The sequence below is a fragment of the Pseudonaja textilis genome, chromosome 3 (genome assembly GCF_049901715.1).
Source record: "Pseudonaja textilis isolate UNSWEBS1 chromosome 3, rPseTex1.2, whole genome shotgun sequence".
NCBI classification, from domain to species: domain Eukaryota; kingdom Metazoa; phylum Chordata; class Lepidosauria; order Squamata; family Elapidae; genus Pseudonaja; species Pseudonaja textilis.
Window position 1 is genome coordinate 13531345 of NC_141992.1, and position 24665 is coordinate 13556009.

Below are 24665 nucleotides of genomic sequence, written 5' to 3' on the forward strand. Positions count from 1 at the left end.
AGTAATACAATGAGAAGTTTACTGCTTTCACATTCTGCAGATAAAACATATAATTTGAAGGTATTTAAAATGAAAGATGAATTTCTAATTATTTTCAACTCCCAGGAGTTATCCTTTGCCTATGCTGTAATTGCTGTCTGCAATTATAACTGAGACTGCAGTTCTGTTGGTGGCCATGAAAGTTTTCAGTGGCCTCCGGAGGCCAAGTATATTTTTTCTTCCAAATTGTCATATTTAAGAAAATAATTTAAAGTGTGAGGGCAAACATGTTAATTTCACTCAATTTATTTTAGTTCTGATCATACTAAATCCAAGTGAAATTTTCTACTAATCCCAGTCATTTCTTTGTGCTGGCCTCGTCTATTCTAAGAGGGTAATCCTTCACAAGTACACAGCTCTATTAATCTCTAAATAGAAAATTAAATATCCATCAAGTTTCCTGTCCCACAGGGGTATGGATGGCTATGATGCAACTATTACTTTGGTAAGGAATCTATGAATCTACTATGGTTTCTAACATATAGTTTTCTGATATCCCAATGCAACTCACCTGAGTTTTGCCCCAATTTTATCTTCACCTTTCAATTGAATTAGGCTAAATCCGAAGTTACCCCTAAACCTCCATCTCCCTGGTCCTTCAGGTCTCCTTAAGAGTTTTTTATGTAGGTGGGACTTTTTGTAGGTGCCCTTTAGCAGAATTGGGATAGAGTGAGGCATCCATGCTTGGGCTCCTTCATCTGTCAACAATCTTCAGTTCTGTTCACTATGGTATCCTTCTGGGCTGACTGCAGGAGTTGGGACTGGGCATATTGTAGTAGTTTATTTCCTTCTTCGGTGGTTGTTCCCAGGGCGTGTTGATGAGAGTGGAGAGATTACACCTGAATCAGAGGTGGTATTCAGTAGATTCTGATCAATTCTGGAGAACCATAGTGGAAATTTTGAGTAGTTCGGAGAACTGGCAAATACCACCTCTGACTGCCCCTGCCCCTATCTATTCTCCACCTCCCAAGTTGCAGCTAATTGTCTGGGTCTTCTTTTGTTGTCCTGCACAGGAGAACGGAGCTGGAAAGCAGGTTAGTGAGGTGGGGAGGGAATGCTGATTTTACAGTATCCTTCCCCTGGAATGGGGTGGGAATGGAGATTTTACAGTATCCTTCTCTTGCCATGCCCGCCATGCCACACCTTGCCCACCATGCTATGCCACGCCCACCAAGCCACACCCACAGAACCAATAGTAAAAAAGTTTGAATCCCACCACTGACCTGAGTCCCCTCATTTGTAGAATATCTCAGGGCTGAATCCTCGCCCCCCCGCCCCCCTCTAGTTTAACATCTAATGTACACTGGGTAAGACCATTTGAACCCAGTCTGACAGGGAGAGTTTCCAGTGTACTAGCCCAGTGTCTGGAAGCTGTACAGGTCTGGACATTTTGCCTGTTGATCTTGTGTGAGGTTTTATTTCCCCATTCGAGATTGGCATGCAACTTGGGGGGGCAGGGGGGTGTCCTTCTGAACTCAAAGCTACTGCTCAATGAGCAAATGGAAACTATGTCTAGAATTTGCACAGTACATTTCATGCACTTTAACCAGATTATCTCACAAGTGGACTTGTCAAGCACAGAGAATCAGGAGTCAAGGCGGCCAACGCATTCTATAAGAATCTGAACTACTAATGGTCAAAGAAAATTGGTGGTAGATAAGAGTCAATGGAATTTAAGGTGGGCTGGACTTATGGGCACAAAGGGACTCGAGACTGATAATGTGCTTGACCCCTCCCTCAGGCTCAGCCTAGTCATCTCCTACAGGATTATTGCAATACACTTGTGGATCCCATTGAGGATCACCCAAATGCTACAGCTGGTTCGAAATGCAGCAGTGTGAGTGGCAATGGGCATGTCTCATTGCTATAAAATCCTTAATGACAGAAGACCTAGTTAACTGAAGATCCATCTATCTTCAATAGTTTTGTTGTGGTCCCCTGGCTGCCTGTGGAGACTGCAGCAGAGTTGGACAGAGTCGGATAGGGGAGGAACATGAGGCAGTCCTGGAGTCTGGGGAGGACTCAGATAAGGGTTCTGCATCTGATACAGAGATGGGGTCAGGGCCATCCGGGAGATATGTGCTGACTCTGAAGCCTCCAGAATCTGACAGCAGCGAGGCAGAGGATCGGGAGAAACCTGTTCCCAGTGTGCACATGCGGAGAGCTGCCAGAAGCCAAGAACAGTTAAGACAAAGGGGATAACTCGGGAGTAAGGCTTGGAGGTGATTGGCATAAAGGAGGAGCAAAGGGACAGGAACCTTTGCAGGAAGCAACTTTGTTTGTACTGGTCAGTTTGAAACCTGAAGCTCTGTGTTGAATTTGTGTTCCGTTTGGTCTTGTACAACTAATTGGCAATTTAGTCGTTGGCAGCATTTCAAGAAAGATAAAAGTGTGTGTTTATCAGACTTATCCCAAAGGACTTTGGGAGACTTCTGTGGGACTATTTACGAACTGTTTGAGGCTCATTACGGGCTGTGAATGACTATAATTCACAGCCATTGAAATAAAACGGAAGGTTTTTGGGCCTAACGTGTGTTTGTTAATGACTCAGGAAAGGTCAGAACAAGTTTCTGCATCAGGCAGGTGAGTACATTCTAGCTCTTTCTTGTGGACCTGGGACATATGCCTTCTCTATCACTACCCCAACCCTATGGAACAGCACACTCAGACGCCTCAACCTTTTCAGGTTGTTTGAATTGGAATAGAAATATTAACCACCCAAAACTGCTGAAATTGTTCCCACCTTTACTGGAGCCTCGATGGTGCAGTGGTTAGAGTGCTGTACTGCAGGCCACTTCTGCTGACTATTGGCTGCCTGCAATTTGGCAGTTCAAATTCCACCAGGCTCAAGGTTGCCTCAGCCCCTTGATAGGGGAGCACATTTCCCCATGGACCACGAAAGTGGAATCTCCAATTATTTTAATTTTCTAACAATAACTCCAGTCTTAGAAAGCATCTATTCCTAGTGAGATCAGATTGGTGACACATGCCTTAATTATTTGCAGTTGGATTGTTACAGTGTACTGTATTTAAGTCTGCTGTGAAGAGACTTCAGATACAATCAGTCTTTTTTTAAATATCATTTTATTAAACCTATCAGAGTATAAAATACAAATGAAAATGAAAATAATGGGAAAGGGGACAAGAGGGACATGTAGGATGAAGAGGAAAAAGGGAAAGAAAAGCATTAATTTCTGTCTCTTCTCAGCGCAGTAGAAAAAACACAATAACATTACAACCTCAACTTTTTAAAGTAAAAGAAAAAGAAATACAATTAGTCTGCAATACAGTTACGAGACCCCTAGTGACCTCTTGTGGACACAACTATATTACACTGCCTTGCTTGAAAAATAGTAACATTTAAAGGGACCTCAGACCAGCTTCGAGGTTTATACCAGACTGAATTAAATTGCAAGGAAGAAAACCAGTCATCTGTCATTCTCTTTCCAGATGGGAAGTTTAAGCAGTCAAGGAAGCTTCTGAATGAACAAAAAAATATGTAGCACTATTTATTTCATTGTGCTTTGCTATGGTATGCTATGCAATGCTATACCATACTATTATATAGCTGCCTATCTAGTATAATGATTCTAGGCAGTTCACATCAATTCATAAAAATAAAGATTAAAAACATAATATTCTTCTCCCTCTCCCAGGTGCCAGATCAAACAGCCTTCCTGTTCAGTTCCTTCAACACTGCCAGTGTTAGCATCCTCTTTACCACTTTTGATAATAATGCTTCAGAAAGATGAACAGGAAAATCCCCTTGGAGCCGTTACATTTTTATGTAAGAAGAAATGTTATAAAAGGGAGTTATTATTGAACAAACTATCCCAATATATAAAATCTGGCATCACAAAAGACATCTAATAGGCACTTGCTTGTCTATGTTATCTGCCTACCAACCTCCAGTCCCTAGTAAATTTTGCACAAGTAGAATCCGATTTTTTTTTAAGCAAACAGCCTTCTACAAACGTAAATCAAATCATAAAATGGATGGTATCCCTTCTCTGCTAAAATTGCCATCTACGTTTTTAAAATCTTTTAAAATCTGGAAGTGAGAAATACTGAAACACCTTTTCAGAGTGTATTTCTTAGTATATTATTTTTTTTAAAAACCTCATTGTCAGATGAATTGAGTGGAGTACAACAGTCATCATTTGCTGTAGATTTTTCTAGGAGGATCAAATATAGATCCCATGTCATCCAGGAGATTGCTAGGGAGGCTGTTTTTCTCATCTCAACCAAGCAGAGACAATAAAGATTTGCTTGTCTCCAATGGTCCTTCTTCTGCATAAACATGTGGCGTATAAGAAACCATGTTGTCTACCTGGTTGTTGATTTCTTTGTATTTCTAAGGAAGAGAAGTGAAGTGGAGATTGCTGACTGCATGACAAGAAAAACAGCTACATTTCTGCCCACCACTTTCTCATGAGTTAGCACAGCTCATACTTTTCTCCCAGAAACTTAAGAGGAGATTCCTTCCTTCCTTCCTTCCTTCCTTCCTTCCTTCCTTCTTTCCTTCCCTTCTTTTCTTTCTGTCCTTCCGCTACTGACAGTTTACATACAAGCATCCATGCAGAGTTCCACATCTCTAGCCAATTTAACCACTCCCTGGAGTTGTCATTTTTTCATTAATTAATTAATTAATTAATTAATTCCCTTCCTTCCTTCCCTTTTCTTTCTTTCTTTCTTTCTTTCTTTCTTTCTTTCTTTCTTTCTTTCTTTGTTTTACTTTTCTTTCTGTCCTTCTGACAGTTTACACATAAGCATCCATGCAGAGTTCCACATCTCTAGCCAATTTAACCACTCCCTGGAGTTGTCATTTTTTCATTCATTCATTCATTCATTCATTCCTTTCCTTCCTTCCTTCCTTCCTTCCTTCCTTCCTTCCTTCCTTCCTTCCTTCCTTCCTTCCTTCCTTCCATCCATCCATCCTTCCCTTTTTCTTTCTTTCTTTCTGTCCTTCTGCTACTGACAGTTTACACACAAGCATCCGTGCCAGAGTTCCACATTCCTGGCCAATTTAACCACTCCCTGGAGTTGTCATTTTTTCAGATCCTGGAAAAAAAAACACTCCCCATATTTTTGGGGGGTGGGTGGGTCAGGGAAGTCACTAGGAAATCTCAAGTCTGTAGGATGAACCCTGGCTCAATGCAAGTATTTTGAAAAAAGGAATCCTCAGTTTGCCCTCCAGTTGCTTACTTGTTTCAAGGTAACTTCCACTATTTTCAAAAACTCCGATATTTTAGTGTTGTAATTTGGCCGACGGGTCACCTACAGAAAGGAGGTAGGAGGAAAAAGAGAGGTTCACAGTCATCCTCAAAATCCATCCAGAAGGTTTTTCCACTTCAAATATATATTTAGGTAACATTCTCAACTGATGCATCGAAAACTATTAGAAACCACAGGAGATTTATTTATGTAATACAGAGATGAACAATGCCTCCCCGCCACCAGCTGAGACCCCAAGAATCTGCTCCAAGTTGGCACATTCAGTTTGCCCAACTCTGGTCCGTCTTGAGACAAAAAACATTCAAACTGTAGCATAGGCTTAAGGTAAAGGTTCCTCTCACACATATGTGCTAGTCCCATGAAGCATTCAAGGTGAGGACTTGAAAATAAATACAGTCTTTGGCCGGTTAGCAGGCCAAACCAAGAATTCAATAGCAATTTATTTAAATGTATTCATCTAACAGTTTATCCTCATTATTGTTATTTTTGTATCTGCAAACTCAATGAGTGTTGCAATAAAGGCCAGTCTCTTCTTTAGAGGCCTTTGGCCCCTTCCTTGCTTCTAAAATAAGGCTTTCCATTCTGTACCTGAAAAATGACTTGAGTCCCAGGCAGCAGAGGAAAAATGGCAGAATCTGTTTATACAGAATTTGATAAGGGGAATTTCTGCTGACACGCCCCTTGGCAAGTTGCACCTTGGACTGAGCAGCCTTTAAACTTACTAGCCCTGATATCTATAGGCCCAGGAATTATGATTACCTTATCAGAAGCCTGGTGTTTCCCACCACTTCAGTGGCCTAATGTATTATGCAGCTCCTTTAAGAAAGGAGAGGTTCCAAAATTGTGGCTTTGTGTGAGAGATATACACTCTCTCTATTTGTAAGACAGTGTATGTGTAGTTTGTCTCTAAAGATAAAATTATCCGCTTAAATTTGCATCATAGTATCTGGTATCTTCTACTGAAAGCTAGCAGAAAACCATATTGCTATTTTGGGGCATATGTTTTTGGCAACACAAGTTCAGGGACCTTATCACCACCCACATTTTATTAACACAATATCATACTTGTCACTACACAGCCTTCCCAGAGCAATGGTTGAAGGTGGCAATTTGAAAAGCAGTAATTCTCACTCCAGTCAGGATTGCTAGGTAGATTTTGATAAAATGTCCCCAAATTTTGAGGTGGTAGTTTGAATGGACTGATATATTCCAACCACTTTGTCACAACCAGGAATACCCTAGTAAGGATCTCATTTTTGTTTACAAACTGCAGCATTTGGCAGTGAAGGAGAGTGGTGGAAATTTCTTCAAACAGTAAGCATTTACAGTGTAAGGTGTAAATGAGGTTTGTTGGTGTTTATTCGGGGTTTATTGTTTAGACTTCTCCTCATATTCTAAGGAATTAGAAGGAATGAACCAGACAACCTTAAATTCCCAGGAAATTTATTATTCTAATGAGCCATTTTTACAGAGTCAGAAGCTGGCAAGATGTAAATGAGGCATGTGTCTTTATTCAGGGTTTGTTTAAATAGAATAGTTATTAAACAGATATTCCAAGGAAATGAAAACAATGAATGAACCAAACAGACTCCAAATGTTGGATTCCTTTCAAGGGTGTTTGATCTTGGTTTGTATTTGGGATTTTGGCATAAGGGGGCTGTTGAGACAGACAAAAACTGTCACAAGGCAACTGCAAAACTGGCCAGAGAGAGAGAGAGATGATTAAATTGAGATACTTTTATGGCTGTCAGATTTTATCCGCTCTTCAATGTTATTGTTGCTTTTCTGCATAAAGTGTCTGTATCTCTTTATTGTGGGAAGTTGCCTTGAAGACATTTCCTCAACCTATGACCACAAAAGAGCCCACCCATTATGGTTGCCAGGGGTAATGCCCGTTAAGGGAGGCACCCCTGACAACCCATGCCATTCTCTTCTTGATATGGTTGTTAATCTTGGTCCTGTTTTCCCACCACCACCACCACCAAACAGGTCCCCGAAGGCCTTCCTCCTGTCAGAGTGTGCACAGCTTTACTACATGAGATAACCCAGGAGCAATAATAACAGAGGTTTATAATAGTGGTTTTATCTACAAAAGAATATATACTATATACAATAAATGTACAATGGGCAGAGGTCAAACAAGCAATTACAGCAGGGAAGAACACACAGTGAGAGCAAGACGCCTTAACAGGGCCTCTTATTATACAGGCTCTTAAAGAGACAACAGCCCAAAACCTTGCTGACTCATTCCCATCATTACATCATTGCATTAGCTGGTCGGCTCTTAAATCACACCCTCCCCCACCCAGCTTGGATCTCCTCCCAATCCCATCACCCATTATGCACTTACTTTTTGAAGATCTTCGGAGCTTTCTGCAATGTTGTGAAGACCATGCTAAGGAAGCAAAACAGATCGGTTCAGGCCGTGCAAAGGCCTTCTGGAAATGGCCACCATTTTCCCATGCTGGCTGGGGAATCCTGGGAATTAAAGTCCACACATCTTCAAGTGGCCAAGGTTGAGAAACACTGATAAACTACCAATGCCAAGAAACAAGCCAACAACCTAGAACCTCCTAGAACACTTCTACCAATACCAACGGGGCAAGCCACTAGAATATAAAAATAAGAGCAAACCCCATTCCCTTCTAGCACTGATGACATCACCTAGTTTGGTAATGAAACATCTGCAAGAAAACCACCAAGCTCAGAGCGCACCAAGGGTACCACAAGCATAGTACATTCAATCTCATCAGGCTGGCTTAGTTTATTGCCCTTCGCTTTACATTTATTGCTCTCTGGAGCAATAGAAGAGATTCATTCTCTCTTTGACAACCCTTCAGTCATTTGAAGAGTGCCATCATTATCTCCCCAGTTGTATTTTCCATTAGTCAGACGTGCTCAGATCGTTTAATATTTCCTCACATGGCTTGGTTTGCAGACCCATCTTGGTAGCCTCCTCTGAACATTTCCATGGTCCCTTCTGAATTGTGGTGGCCCAAACTGGACACAGTATCCCAACTGGGGTTTGTCTGCTCATGAGGGAGAATACTAGACATGTGGATATATGTCATACTACATTTAGCTCTAGCAAACCCCACACATGTATTTCATACAACTATTTGTAAGTTCTGTACAGATAATAAGTACTTGGTGGTAGTGGTGTTTTTTTTTAAAAAAAAAAAAATCTGACCAGGGCTGATTGCAAAGTTCTGAACAAAGTATTTATTTATTTTTTTCAGAGAAAACTCAGAAATTCTGACCACGCATGCTTGTGCACATAGAACATTTGGATAATCACAACATAATGTGACCGTTGAATAATGATGCGTTACTCGATCTCTCAATAACATAATTAAGTTGAAATCTGACCGAAAGCATCCGTGAAGTTTAAAAGAACAGCATAGTTTTCCATCATTTTTGAGGTATCAAAAAATCAAGTAGAGGTAGTCCTCAACTTATGACCACAATTGGGATCAGAATTTCTACTGCTAAGCAATAGCACTTAAGACTTATATACCGCTTTACAATGCTTTACAGCACTCTCTAAGTGATTTACAGAGTCAGCCTATTGCCTCCAACAATCTGGGTTCTCATATTACCCACCTCGGAAGGATGGGAGGCTGAGTCAACCTTGAGCCTGATGAGATTTGAACTGACAGATTGCAGTCAGCCGGCAGTCAGCAGAAGGAGCCTGTAGTACTGCACTCGAACCACTGCGCCACCACGGCTGGTTGTTTAAGTGCATTGTGCCTGATTTTATGATCTTTTTTGCAATTGTTAAGAAAATCACTGCTGTTGTTAAGTGAAGCACATGATTGTTAAGCAAATACGATTTCCCACATTGACTAGGAAGCCAACTAGGGAGGTCCCAAATGGTGATCACAGGATCCCAGGATGCTGCAACCGTGGTAAATACATCCGATTGCCAAGCACCCAAATTTTGATCACGTGGCCCATAGTGATGCTGCAGTGATCATAAAGGCAAGGACCAGTTATAACTCACGTTGCTAAATGGACGGTTGTAAGTTGAGGACTACTTATACATCATTCAAATCCATATTTTTTATTTGCTTTTACAATCAAAATACCATGATTTCTAAGTTTACACTGCTATGGTTGGAGAAAGACAGTGGAGGATAAAACCACAGTATAAATAATGAAGTCAATTTAATGACATATATGTCTCAATTCACCTTGCACATCAACCATAACTTCCAAAAAACCCAGAGAACCACATCAAGTGAATGGCTCAGTAAAGGATGATAGGAAAATGCCTTGATTACTTAGTACGTAATTATATTCTGCTTACCAAGTACAAAATAAATGTAATCCAGGGGATAAAAACTTTGGGCACTCCACATAAAACCTCTCAAGAAGGCAGCAGTTTTTATTTGCACATCCTGGCATTCGCTGTGAAATTTCCCACTACTATCAAATAGTATTTCTGAGTTTGATTTACTGTGCCTTCAAAACTACAGATTTCTTACCCAAAATTCTTATAAAGCATTGAAACTTTTGGAAGGATCCAGAGATCTTCAAATCGGGCCTTATCAATACAGCTACATACAAAAACAGGGTGAAGTATTTCACTTTAAAGGAGAATAGTTGTAGCTCAGGGCTAAAATGACTGATGATGTTACCCAGTTTGGGTAATGAAACGTTTGCAAGAAAACCAAGCTCAGAGAGCACCAAGGACCCCGTATTTCACTTCGTTTTGAACTGCTTTTAAGTGTTTCAGATGCTTTGAAATAGACCAACCTTAGGATACAAGCAGAGATGAAAGAACTGATTAATTATAATGATCAAATTAGCCATTATGGTTAGAGCAGGGCTGCTATGTACCCCAAAAAAGCAGAATTTGTGCCCTGAATTCCCCTTTCAATACACTTAGTAAAAAAAAAAATTAACAGCCTCTTCTTCCCTGCTTTTATTATTGGCAATTACTGACAAACGGCTAGCAGAGCATTATAATGTCTAATTTTCAGTATATAATATTCAATATGTTTTTGCAGGTATGGAAAGGAGCAGGCCAATCTAACTAAGTACGGATCTTAAAATAAATAAAAAAATACCAGTAAATGAAACGTTTCATTACAAAAAAAGAAAAACCTAATCAAATTCACTTTTATATTTTTCTTGGTGACCCTATTTTAATAGCAGAAGCTATCCAGCTATTTTTTTTTCACTCACTTTTGATTCCCTTTTGCATGCTGGCAATATACCATGTAACAGTATCTTTTATACCTTCTAGTTGTCACAAAGCAGCTGAGAGGCGTTTATTTGTCTTTCTGTTTCTTGCCTTAAGGGCCTCTTCATTAGGGAAAGGTGCAATTGGTCGATAGGTTTACAGCTGTACACACCTATATTTTTTCTATTTCAAACTTTCTGCTGGGACAACTAAAACAATCACAGAGGCAGAAAATTTCCAGCACCTTGACAATCTCTTGGTGCCTGGATTTCAAATTTCAGAATTCCTTAGCCAGCATGGCCACGGATGAGAATTTTGGGAACTGAAATCTACATATCTGGATATTGGCAGGTTGAAAAACTCTTGATTTAGAGCGACTGTCTAGGATCATATTATTGACTAAGGACATTATGAGAAAGAGATAATCTTTTGGTAAGAGCAGACTGATTTTTGACTTGCAGATGGTATCCAAGAAAACACTGGTTGGCTTGGGGCTAATCCAGGGGTGTCCAACCTTGGGAACTTTAAGAACAATGGACTTGTCTGTGGAGATTCTCAGTGCAGAATTCTCAGTTAAACCCCAAGTGGCCTCAAAAACTCCCAGAGAGTGCAAACGACCATATGACTCCAAAGCAATATGATCCTTCCAAACATCCTCCGCCACCTTCCTATCAGCACTAATCCTTCCATTGTCCCACCATCCTGCCAGAATCAATGAAGATTCTTGAATGAGAAGCGAAATGTCTTCTTCTTCTTAAAGAAAAAAACCAGTCCAGTTGCCTTTTGAAAAAGCACCTTTGAGGCAACTGTGAACTTCAACTCCCAGAATTCCCCAGCCACCCGTGCAGGGGGATTCTGGGAGCTGAAATCCCCAACCCTTAAAGTTGCCAAGGTTAGAAAACTCCTATTCTAATCCTTAGGCGGAGCAACTGCACTGAAACCAGTGAAGCCAATTCATGTTCATTTGATTCCCAGAAAAAAAAAATTAAAAGTCTAAGCAGATTTCTTTTTGAAGACACTTTAAAAAAAGAATTTGTATAATGATGTCAATGAAGAATAGGCCTTCCCACACCAGGTCCAACTTTGCTGCAGGAATCCCTGCCCATGGAGGTTAGTTGACTGGATCAAGCAATCCCATTAATAACTTCTTCCCATTGATTATTCCATGAGAAAACCAGAATATCAACTATGCATGTTTCTTTCATAATTGTGGTATTTTTGTGGGTAAATTAAATGGCTGATGGGCCAGATGGACTGATCTTTGTTCAATAGCTGTACAGAAGCTGAAGATTCAGTGTTCAAGTTACAAATACAGTTGCTGAGAACATCAATGTCTGGAAATGCCCTTAGTTTTACTCTTCTAAGTAACAATAAAAATGATAGTGGAGAAACAGAATATGAGTGTCTTTGATATTGATTAGATAAAGCTGGTTCTGTTTTAAAAACTCCCAAGGCTTTGGAAGGAGCATAATTTTTTTTAAAAAAAAACTACATGTAAGACAGGTTCTGTAACTGCTAAGCAAAGAGCTTTGTCTCATTTGTATTGCTCAACTGTTCCAAAGTCAAGAAAGAGAAAATTTGAAATGATCCTCCTACCCATTGAACTATAGTTTCTCCTTCTTCTTGATAAATTAGATACCCTTGACACCTGAGGTGGTAAATGTGGAAGTAAAGAAGATAAAACTAGAAAATTAATCTTTTGTTCAGCTATGAACCATGGGCACAAAGTCCCTAACATAGCACATACTACATGTATGGAGACTGAAAGTGGCAGAATTCCCAGGCAAAAGGTCATTGGATTCTTCAAGAAGTAACTTTCATTCTTTCCTCCACTTACTACTCCTGACTCTTTCTTATTTCTCCATATTCTCCAGCATCTTTTCTTCCATATAGGTCTTCCAAAAACCTATTATCAGTCTTTGAAAGGCACCATCAACTCATTATATCCTACAATCTTTCTTTGCAGTTCTATCAAATGCAAAAAATATATACTGACACCAGCAGTGGGATCCTACAAGTTCCACTGCTGGTTTGGTGATTGCGCGCACACCTAATGCACACGCGCAGCTTTCCCCACACCAGCTGTGGCCTGCCAATCAGCTGAGAGGATAAGGAAAAGCGCAGGGCAGGTGCGAGAGCAGATCCTGCATTTTTCTCTTCTTTCTCCTCTCAGCTGATTCATAGGCTTTTTTTTCCAACTACTGGTTTGGCTGAACCAGTAGCATGCCACCATTGAACCAGTAGCATACCACCATTGACTGACAACCCACCCACCCACCCCCAGCCAGCCCCAAATTAAAAGTTGCAAAATATTCTAGTTGCAATAACACCAGCCAGCAACCTCTCCCAATACACAGGCCTTGTAAACCACTTTGGGGATTCCTTGGTGCAGATTGAAAAGCAGTCTATAAATGCCGTCCTTAAAAAAAAAAGTGACATCAAATGTAAAATTTCAAAAGGAAACTCTTGAGCACAGGGAGAGAAATGTTCTTATATGTTGAAATCATGGGAATTGGGAGAAAGTTTTCTTACTTGTTTATGTACATTTTTTACCACTCAATATTTAGTTTGACCCACAACGTCATACAAGTAGTAGTACATCATGGAAGAATGAACTTTAAAGGTGATAATTCCCTATTTTAAAAAAAAACAACTGCAAAAATTTACCACAGGAGGAAAAAAATGGCTGGCCACACATCACAACTTTTTTAAAAAAAGAGGCCATGAGTGTATAGGCTGTGAGCATTTTTTGATGTTACATGCTTATGGAAGGAATCCCAGGAAGACCAAAGATCTCATACTGTGGTGTCTTGTCACTGCAAACATCACAAGGGTCAGGACACCTGCATGTCCAATGGTGTATATGAGGCAGAGATGAAGGATCAGGATTCTTGTCTTCAGGACCAATCACAACATGGGATGAGAAGTTCAGGACATGATGGAATCTCCCTATGAAAGTCTACCTCGAAGTTCAAGAACCGCCATTCTAGATTCTTCCTGCAACCAGGAAAAGGGCTGCTGTACCAAAGCAACAAACCCCGTCCCAGCATTATTTAAATTTGCACCGTGTTTGTTTCAGGCCGTTTGTTTTTAGCTTGGGATCCACAGAGGCTTTTTTGGGAGGAGTGCAATTATTTGCCTTTCCATTCTTGGGATTTGGGCATATATGGGCTGGTAACCCCTTAAGCGGGACAGTGGAGCCATGGAATGAAGAAGATGGCTTGGGAGGTCTCATGTTACCAGCTCCATGGATCATGCAGGATTCCTGGATCTCAAAAGAAGGCGTACTGGCCAAATGCTGCTTGACGGCAGGCCGTTTTTTGGTCTCATTCTTTGCTCCAGATGGTCTCCTCTGATGGGCGGATGAGCTTTGGGTGGATCCAGTGGCCTTCAACTGACTCTCAAGGGAGGTCACCGGGTTGGTTTTTTCCCCGTGAAAGTCCTTTTTGAGACCTGCATTGGGGAGTCTTGGAATGTTTCCGGGGAGAATCGACTGTTTATTTGCTAAAGGGCTGTGCAATAGTTTGCTTTTGCCAGAACTTTTCAAGGACCGGAGGACGCTGGGGGCAGTCTGAACCCGAGCTTTGGTTATTTTTCCTTTCTCAGTTTGCACAGTTTGCATCTGCAGCCATTCCAGTTCCAAAAGACGATCCACGTACTTCTCAAGGAATCCCGTCGGTTCCGGCCTGGGTTCCGATTTGCACTCGGTGTTGATGAATGCAGCCAACCCTTTCAAGTCCCAGGTGTTAAAAGGTGGCGGGAGGAAGTCTGGGTAATGGTAGTCTGGTTGCTTCCGTTGCGTCTCGAAGTGGTGTTCGAAGCAATCCGGATCGATTTCCTCTGCTCGCAGATTGAGCTCTGGGGGCGTGCAAGGCGATGGAGGGATGGGAATTCTTTCAGAATCTGAAAGGTCACTGGCATCGTCTTCCTCAGAGTCTTCCTCTTTCATCATTTGCAAAGATCCGAAGTCCAGAAACATTGCCTCAGTCATAGCCTTCGGACAGGAAAGACCGCTAGGACCTGCTTCCTCCACCTCCTCCCCAAAGTTTCTTTCCAAATTGCCTTTCTGTCTGCAATAAAACCTCTGGATCATCGCATCTTCTGTCCCGCTGAAAGGACTACATGAGGCATCTTTAAACGCAGGAAGAATTTTGTTGTCCCCGGCCTCATGACTTTTTCTAACCAGAAGTTCTCTTTTCGACCTGGCCACTCTATGTGAGGAAGTACAAGTGTTTGTGTTAGTACAAGTTAGTACACAAGTGTTTTCATAAAAAGGAAACGCTTTAAAAAGATCCTAAAACAATGTATCTGACTCAACCCTAAGTCACTCAGGAGCCTAACATTATAAAAGGGAAAAAGAGAAAACACAAAAACGCACCAAGAGATCAGCAAGGCAATGACATCAACAAACATGAGGGGTCTTTGTTGCTCTCTGAGCTTGGTTGTTTTCTTCAAGATTAGAGTTAGAATAACAGAGAATAACATTATCCAAAGCACCTGAGGGCAGGACAAGAAGCAATGGGTGGAAACTAATCAAGGAGAGAAACAACTTAGAACTAAGGAGGAATTTCCTGACAGTCAGAACAATTAATCAGTGGAACAACTTGCCTCCAGAAGTTGTATATGCTCCAACACTGGAAATTTTTTAAAAGATGTTGGATAACCATTTGTCTGAAGTGATGTAGGGTTTCCTGCCTAGGCAGGGGGTTGGACTAGAAGACCTCCAAAGTCCCTTCCAACTTTGTTATTCTATTCTATTTCTCCTGCCCTGCTCCATCTGCCTATCTGTCTCTCTCCCCACTAATCTCTGTCCTCTTGGTTGTCCAGCACTCTACCACCACCCGATGCCCTCAGCTGACCTTTCGCCATCTTTTCCCTCCTACTGATGACAAATGTGCCCAGTGAAGGCAGCAGTTAACTTTGCAAGGCCTTTGCAACACTTTGAGAAAGCCTCGTGAAGGGCGAGCAGCTTTGCAAAGTTCACTCTTATTCTAGAAAAAAGTTCCAAATTTCCTATTTTATAATCTAATGACTTTTAATGTTTTTTTTTTTCCCCCAAGGGAAAAAAAGATGAAAAGAAACATCAACTGGCAACTTTTCACCAGTGGCTTCTAATTCCTGAACCTAAGTATACAAAATAAAATAGGTGTAACTCTTTTTCAGATATCGACATTGATTACTGGTTATTGCCATTACAATGCATAACACAAATCACATGGTTCCCTAGGATTAAAGGCATAGTAGTAGATGTTTCCACCGGGACAAATTATGTTCAGGGTGCTTAAAAGTTCGACTCATCCAAAAGAAGAGTCACCAATTTTGATCTTTCAGATACAGTCATTTTGCACTTCATGGAATGATTCTCTAACTCACGGGTGTCAAACTCGCCGTATCACGTTGCCGTCATGTGACATTTCATGACATTTTTCCCATTTGCAGAGCTGGGGTGGGCGTGGCCTGCACGTTAACACATCTGGCCCACGGGCCGCCAGTTTGACACCCATGCTCAAACTTTTATGACTTTTCTTTCAACGGGAATCAAGGTGTTTTGGTGAGAAAGCAGCGGAGGTGGTATTCAGCAGTTTCTGACCAGTTCTGGAGAACTGGTAGCAGAAATTCTGAGTAGTTTGGAGAACCAGCAAATGACCCCTCTGACTGGCCCTGCCCCCATCTATTCGCTGCCTCCTGAGTCCCAGCTGATTGGCTGGGTCTCCTTTGGTTGCCCTGCACAGGAGAACAGAGCTGGAAAGTAGGTTAGTGGGGTGGGGAGGGAATGGGGATTTTGCAGTATCCTTCCCCTACCACACCCACCAAGCCACACCCACAGAACCAGTAGTAAAAAAGTTTGAATCCCACCACTGGAAAGCAGGGCCTAAAAACCTGCATCCTTGACTTACAGGTACTCCTCGACTTAACAACACTTTGTTTAATGACCATTCAAGGTTACAACAGCACTGAAAAAAAGTGACGACTATTTTTCACACTTATAACTGTTGTAGCATCCCCAAGTGATCAAAATTCAGACACCTGACAACTGACTCATATTTATGATGGTTGCAGGGTCCCGGGGTCATGTGATCACCTTTTGCAACCATCTGACAAGCAAAGTCAATGGGGAAAACCAGATTCACTTAACAATTGTGTTACTAACTTAGCCACAGCAGCGATTCGCTTAACTGTGGCAAGAAAGGTCATAAAATGGGGCAACGTTCACTTAACAGCTGTCTCACTTAGCAGCAGAAATCTGAGGCTCAATTGCGGTCATAAGTCAAGGATTAGGGAGCCTCGGCGGCACAGTGGTCAGAGTACAGTACTGCAAGCTACACCTACTGCAATTTGGCAGTTCAAATCCCACCAGGCTCAAAGATGACTCAGCCTTCCATCCTTCCGAGGTGGGTAAATTGAGGACCCAGATTGTTGGGGGGGCAATAGGCTGACTCTATTACTCTGTACGACTCTGTAAACTGCTTTGAGAAGGCTGTAAAGCACTATAAAGTGGTATATAAGTCTAAGTGCTATTGGTATTACCTGTACTAAGATGCTTAGTGCCGCATTCTGGAATCAGCGCTCAAGATCACCCAGTGCTCTGAACTCTTATCCAGAAGACTTAAAGAGTCCTCTCATCTGGTGGCATCTATTTTCAACTGTGGTGATCATTATATCAGGGTAAATCAGTGATCAAGACAATCAAAGTCTTTTCAGTATTAATGCTTAAGGAAATTAATGCCAGGAAATTGGCACCATCCTATCAGAACTGAACAGGATGTTAACCAGTGATCACAGAGGTTGCATTTTCAACTGATAAGTACCTCAATTAAATTTTCATCTCCCATCCTTTTTAAGGTTATTCTATCTCCCTTTATCCATTCCCCAATCCCCGTGAAAAACAAGTCTACTTTTTATTTCAAAAGTGCAATCATTTTTTACAAAAGAACTTCACCTGTTTGGTTGATGCCCTTCGTAAACTTGTTTTTTCTCTTTGTATTGAGCTGTTATCTGTCTGTCTGTGGCCTCTACAGGAGCCTAAAAGAAATGAATTAACATTTAATTGTAATTGCAGTGGTAGGGAAGACATGAGCGTCTAAGGATAATTTGCATTCAATAAAAATATAAGTGGTCTGACCTTTTCTGCAATCGCAGATGTGTTTTTCGCTGGCTTCTTGGAAGAAGGTTTTAGAAACGATGATTTCTTTAGTTCTTTTGTGCTTGAGTGGCTCTTTCCTCCACTGGAACTAATTGATTAAAGAAAGGAGTTTTGTCAAAGATGGATGTTACATGGGGAAACAAAAATTACACCTTTATTTTAACAGGACAAATTTACACATATATTGTTCTTTTGCCTTAGAAATCTCTTCACTTTTTTTCTGGTGATTATTCTCATAAAAGCTTATTAAAATACACAGCGTTTTCATTGAAGCAAATCCATTTCTCTTTCTTTCCTGTAAAATGTGTATCCATGTGAATTAAATGGGTGGGCACTGATAGGAGGACACTGGTGGTAAAACATTTACAAAATTTCTAAACTTCCATTTTCTAATGCATGATTAGATCAAGGTCTCTCTCCCCCACCTTCAAACAAATAAATATCTGACATTAAAAAGAGAATAAAGGAAAGAAGGTTACTATTTTCAAGTCTCCAAACAATCTCCTGTGCAATCTGTTGTATTATATTTTAAAAGTATAAACCTGTAAATGGGACATTATCAGCTCATGGAATGAACCCAACCTTTGACTGAGTAATCTGTAAGGAATCAATAACTCAGAAACTACTGTACAAGGCATAGGGCTTTGTTAGTTGACATCTACCTGCCTGGAAAATTGGATCCTGCAAGATTGGTAGACTCTGGATTCCTTGGATTAAATAAGGTCATCTATCAGAATTCTATTAGAAAAAAACACACCATTGGATAAGCTGGATTCACTTAATAACCGTGTGATTCAGTGAATGACCATCTGATTCTCTTAGCCATCATAAAACGGTTGTAAAATCAGACATGGCCAAATGGTGACCTGCTTAACAACTTACAATCAAAATTCTGGGCTTCATTTGCGGTTATACATCAAGAACTACCTGTATTTATTTGTGTGTGTGTGTGTTTTATTGATTTTATTGCAATTATTTTATTTCATTGATGTGAGTCACCCAGAGTCACTGATAATCAAGTGGTATACAAGTTTATCATCATCATCTAGATTAACTGGTTTCAGACCTAATTCTCCTTCTGGTCTATAATTTCTGCCAGGAAACCTGTTGCAAGTGGGATTCATATATCCAGGACTGTGTTAAGCCCTGGATATATGAAGCATATATGAGCATAGGGACCCTATACTAATCTGTGTATGTTAACCCTTCAATGCACCTTGTATCCTATAAATACAGCAACATATTTGTTACATTTTACTGCATTTTTAATTAATGCAAATATATGTTTAATTTAATCGTCCATTTATGTTTTTATTGCTGTGGGTAGTTGTCATAGGGAGTACATTGCTTTGCCCAGGGTCCATAAGACAGCCCTGCATATATCCAAGTGCTTTCCTCATAAAATACCAAGGAAAGACATGAAGGAGTTTTTTAAGTACGGTTTTGCAACAAATGCCACCTTAGCTTGTTTAGAAATCTAAGTCAGGTCAGGGTTGATCTGTGCTTGGATGGGAGACCATTAGGAAATACCAGAAATGTAGACTAGGTTGGGAAAAGTGAAGACAATCCATGGCCATATTAAGCAAAAAAAGACAACCAAACCCCAAATCTCCCAAGTTTATAAGTCAAGCCAGACCAGAAGATTAATACTTTTTAGGTTCACTTATATTCTTGTGAGGGTTTGCAAGGGCAAAGGGATGAATCTCTCACCTTTCCGAGACTTTAATTTCCTGAATTCCAAGCTGCATAGCCTCCAATTCCAGGAATTGCAATCCAGCAACATGGAGGAAGCCAGATTCAGAAAGACAGGTTTCCAGGCTGGCTGGGGAATTCTGGGTGTGGAAGTCCACAGATCTTAAACTTGCCAAGACTGAAGAAGATTGCTGTATATATTAGCCACTGCTACTATCTGGGAGGCATAAGCACTGATGCCTTTGCAGGTATCCCATAAGATGTTCTGTTTTTGCAATCTTCAACATTGCAAAACCCCTTTTAGACCTTAAACTTCATCTGGCAATTTATTCCATAATATAAACGCAGGGTACCTGTTGCTTGGTTTTGTTTTTTTTTCACACGTTCTTCTGAACATGGACCAGCTATTCCCCTCCCAGTACTAACAAGGTTTCTGCAGAATATAGAGATTATTTTAGAATATATCTCAAAACAACTAGGTTGGCATCTATCACTTAGCAAAAAATTTCCTATACTCAGCGGTTTAAAATAGCCAGGAATGCAAGCATCAAAAGAAAACCCCAGAAAGGGATGCCACGGGGGAAATTGTACTGACAATTCATTATTTCGCCCCCGAACTTCGGGAAAACACAAGCCATCCACCTGCATGCATCTTCCAAAACGAGGGATCCTTACGTTACCATTCCGCTGCCTTCGTAGGTTTCATGAACAAGGTTTTGCAGGCTCCCTCTGTGCAGGGAGACGGGATAACCTCCGATGCCCGGTCCCATTATATGGGGGGGAGGAAATGCGCTTTAGTTTTTCTCCGGGTCGTTGCAAGCGAGCCAGCCCCCAAATCAGCGGGCGACCCCTCGCCGCATCTTATAGAAGAGCCGCTGCAAGCCCTGGCCCGGTTCTCCGCTTCATTCCTCCGCTCGGGAAGCTGCGTTGCATCGCAGCTGACGGCTGGCATCGGAGCAGAAGTCCGTTCCGCGGCGGCTTCAGCCAGCGCTGGCTCAGGGGATCGCCGCCCGCCATCGTCCACCGCTATCTGCCGCCGCCGCCTCCCCCTCCCCGCGAAGCCGGCCCGGCCGAGAAGCCCCGAAGACGCGCTCACGACCTCCCGCGACCGTCCCCTGGGGGGAAGCTCAGCCAAGTCGCCCGCAAAGCATTGTGGGCGGCGGGGGAGACATGCGTCGCCCCCAGCGGGTCGGAGATGGGCCCGCGCAATCTCTGCTGCTAAGCCTTCATTCGCTTAACCATGGTTTACCGAAGGAGGCGAGCATTACGTAACCAGGCAGCCTGGGAACAACGCTCCATTTTCCACCCCAACGACCTTGGTTGGGGCTGAGAACGACTAACTTGTCATCCAGGGAACTTTGGCAGCCAGGATTGGACGGAGGGGGGAGGGGGGAGGCGGCGCAAATGACATGGGTTTTGTCATTTGTTAACTAACATAATTACTTTGTATTTTAATTTATTTTCTCTCGTTTAAAATGATGTTCAGGTTTGTTAGCTTTTAACATTCCTAGATAAACAAGCGGGAGACTAGCTCCAGAGAAGAAAAAGTTTCCTAGTATAAATTGAGGTCTGGTATTAGAATTTGAATGTTATAATTTTAGAATGCACAAATTCAGTGTTTAATGAGATTTCATATCATAATAGTAAGATTTAAAGCGATTGGCAATCATAGGGGGAATTTTGCTTCTTAAGAATGTTGGAAGAGAACATATGAAATTGTAAACAAGACAGACGAAAGTATAAGTACAATGAATAAAAAGATATAGAAATTTAGGTAAAAGAAATACAATTGAATAAGAAGAAAATGAGATAACCTATATATACAAATCCATAGCAGATACAAACAAGATATCAAAGAGTTTGTAATCTATAGCAAATTACAACACTTAGATAAAATCTTATTAGGATCAAATAAAAAGAATATCTCCAAATTTTATAAATATTTATTGGAGGTAGAATTAGAGCAAGAGATAGTGAAAGGGAACATGATAATGTGGAGTAGGAATATTGGAAGAAGCATTACATTAACAGAATGGGAAAAGATCTGGAATAGAATCATTAAGATTACGAAATCCGCGGCGTACAAAGAAAATATGTATAAAATGTTATATAGATGGCACTTACCCCCTTCGAGGTTAGCGAAAATGAACCCAAACTCTAGTCCAAAATGTTGGAAATGTAAAAACATAGAGGGAACCTACTTTCATATGTGGTGGACCTGTAAAGAAGCCCAGAAATACTGGCAAAAAATTAGAAAATGGCTGGAGGAAATAACCAAAGAACAAATCGAATACAAACCAGAGTTCTTCCTACTAGGGATCTCTGATAAACATTTTCCTAAAAAGACGAAATATATAATAATTCATATTCTAACTGCGGCCAGATTAGCATTTGCCCAGTGCTGGAAATCATCCTATTTACCTACAGATCAAATGGTCATTCAGAAAATATGTGATTGTGCAGAAATGGACAATTTAACCATAGCTCTTAAAAATAAAGAGTCTTCAGCATTTGATAATAATTGGAATGCGTGGTATAATTGGTTATATCAGAGATAAACTGTTCAATGAATAATGGGTAATTTAAGCATAAATAGTGATAAGATGTGTATATTTAAAGTAAGGTAGGAGAATTGGATCTTGCAGACTGTCAAAGAGGATATCTGTCTGGTTTTAATGTATTTTCTTTTTCTTCCGTCTCGTTTTTTTTCTTTCTTTTATACTTCTTTTTCTCCTTTTTCGTCCAAGACCGAGCGTTTTTCTCTTTCCCTTCTTTCTTTCTTCTTTTCTCTCTCTGTTGCATATGCAATGTTGTTATGTTTTTTTAATTGTAAATTCAATAAAATTTATTAAAAAAAAAAAAAAGAAAATGAGATAACCATAAAAGAAAATTAAGAGAAGTAAAGGGAGAAATACTGAGAAGTTGGAAAAAGAGTAATAAAATATGAAGTTGAATACATAAGATGAATATGCATATGAAATTGTGTCTGTATGGAAATGTGATAACCCAGAACCATGCTGTACTCAAATAAGATGTTTTGTTTGTTTTGTTCAAACTCAATAAAACTTTATTAAACAATAAATAAATAAATAAATTGAGTTCTGGTTTAGCTCTTTTGAGAACTCCAAACAACTCTAACCTTAGACTGTCTACTATTGACCTCACCCCTTTCCTAAGAGGCCTGTAGGGGGCATGCATGTCCTATTGTTTCTTTTTATTTCTCTTATATGTATCCATTTCATGTATTCATAACTATGTTTATACTTATACCTGTGATCTAATAATTGCTTGACAAAATAAAATAAAGTTTTCCCCCTTACAATTACACCCCTTCTGATGCCGGACCTCGTTTTAATGACAGTGTGTGATATGCAAATGTGTAACATGTTTTGACTACATGTAACTGATTTCCTAGGCAAAGGGGAGGTTACGTTTACCATGTCCAGTCAATTTTCCTCTTGCATTTCCTTTGTCATGTTAATTATAAAAGAGAGAGAGATATCCCACTTTATTAGGGTACTCCAATAAACTGCTTTTAAATGATCTTCCAACTCACTTGCTTATTGGGAAGGTAAACTGAGGGAGAACCTAGGGCCAGATTTGGCTTTCAAGGATGAACTTTACTTACTTAGTAAGTAAAATCCTTAGTAAGACCACACCTAGAGTACTGCATCCAGTTTTGGTCACCACACTATAAAAAAAAGATGTTGAGGCTCTAGAAAAAGTACAGAGAAGAGCAACTAGGATGATTAGGGGACTGGAGACTAAAACATATGAAGAACTGTTACAAGAACTGGGCTTGGCTAGTCTAGTGAAGAGAAGGACCAGGGGGTCATGATAGCAGTCTTCCAATATTTGAGGGGTTGCCACAGAGTGGAGGTTATTTTCCAAGCTATTTTCCAAAGCACCTGAAGGCCAGACAAGGAATAATGGATGGAACTGAACAAGGAGAGATTTAACCTGGAAATAAGGAGAAACTTTCTGACAGAACAATCAACCGATGGAACAGCTTGCCCTTGGAAGTTGTGGGAGCGCCATCATTTAAGACTTTCAAGAAGAGAATGGACTGCCATTTGTCAGAAATGGCATAGGGCAGGGAGTTGGACTAGATGACCTACAAGGTCCCTTCCAACTCTGATTATCTGTAAACCTGGATCTTCCAAGTTCAAGTCCAGCACTGTAATCATGTAATTGTGGATGCTTGCTGGGGGGAAGTGATGTCATGTGCCATGTAGTTGTGCAGATGAGGCCATTTGTGGGACTACTGGCTGCTACCCTAACGGCTTGCACTAGGTTGCTCTCTAGATACCTCTTTCTGGAATGAAGGCATCTGCCCCAGGATAATGATGCAAGATCGAATTTGGGTTGGTCACCGGAACCAGAGATTTACTCTTCCGAGCTGCCTCTTTCTGCTTAAATTGGTTGAGTTCATCATGCCCTGTGCTAAACTGTAAACCAGATTATAAAGGAATTAGCAGTGGATCTTGGCCGAGAGAGGAAGGATCCTTTAAGAAGGGGACCTGGAGATGCAATTACACAGTCCAGAAGTTGAACTACATATGAGAAAGAAGGTCAAAATAACCATGCCTTAATTTTATTTTGTATAAGATGGGATACAGAGAAACTCTTGAGACACTTTCAAGATTGATGTCAGTAGACCCTACAGGAGTTTTAGGAATGCTGTTTTAATTTTGTATGGTATAAAAGGACAATCTTGAAAGGCTGTCCAAATTTATCCAATCAGGTAGTGGGTTTATTCATCAAACTAATTAAAACATTCATAGTAAATATCTTAAGAGGCTGGTTGCCATTGGAAATGCAATTTTGTGGTGACTAAGAGTCAACACTGACTTCGTGGCACATAATCTATGTAAATATCTAACATATCCATATTAAGACAATTGGGGCTTAGCATAATGCCAGTCCTAGCTATGCAAGAATAATCATTAGAGTATTCTTCTCTGGACAGGTAAACAGGTAATCAAAAATATTCTCTGTATGAAATATCAACCTTTAAATGGCTTGGATCAGAACCTAAATATGTTTCAAGCATTTAGGTCTGTACATGGCACACAACAGCACTGTTCTGATCAGCACGCAAGAGCTAAATGAGACTTTTATAGCTAAATGGTTTTGGGGAGGAGGAGAGAATAGGGAAAAAGCCAGGGTCATAGGTCTCCAGAATTGTCCCTTCTCCCCCTCAGCAAATTACCATCTCACTAGCTTCTCACTAGCTACCCAGCTCTGATGTTTCCAGTGCATTCCTTCTCTCCCCAAGCTGATAAGAGTGGCATATCCCACATACCTTTCTGTATGCCCATTTTTCCAATGCTTTTCCTTCTCTCCTTTTGACCAGGATGGAGGAGC

At 40.7% G+C, this 24665-nt stretch overlaps 1 protein-coding gene across 9 annotated transcripts in view; it reads right to left on the bottom strand.

Annotated features, from left to right (window-relative positions):
* Positions 1-21107, bottom strand: part of LOC113434531 (cadherin-like protein 26) — an 86784-nt gene extending 65677 nt beyond the window's left edge. For 2 of the 9 annotated variants that reach the window (XM_087928933.1, XM_087928931.1), the window contains exons 1-4: positions 19979-21107; positions 17586-17694; positions 17403-17485; positions 7625-7669 (exon numbers count right to left, since the gene is read on the bottom strand). In XM_087928933.1, coding sequence (XP_087785059.1) covers positions 7625-7669; positions 17403-17485; positions 17586-17694; positions 19979-20068 — 327 coding nt within the window. In that variant the 5' untranslated portion in view covers positions 20069-21107. Of the gene's footprint in view, positions 1-7624; positions 7670-8455; positions 14674-17402; positions 17486-17585; positions 17695-19316 lie in introns of those variants that run through there. The other 7 variants (XM_087928932.1, XM_087928934.1, XM_026697421.2 and 4 more) reach the window with 7 other exon arrangements.
* Between the last annotated feature and the right edge of the window lie 3558 nt (positions 21108-24665).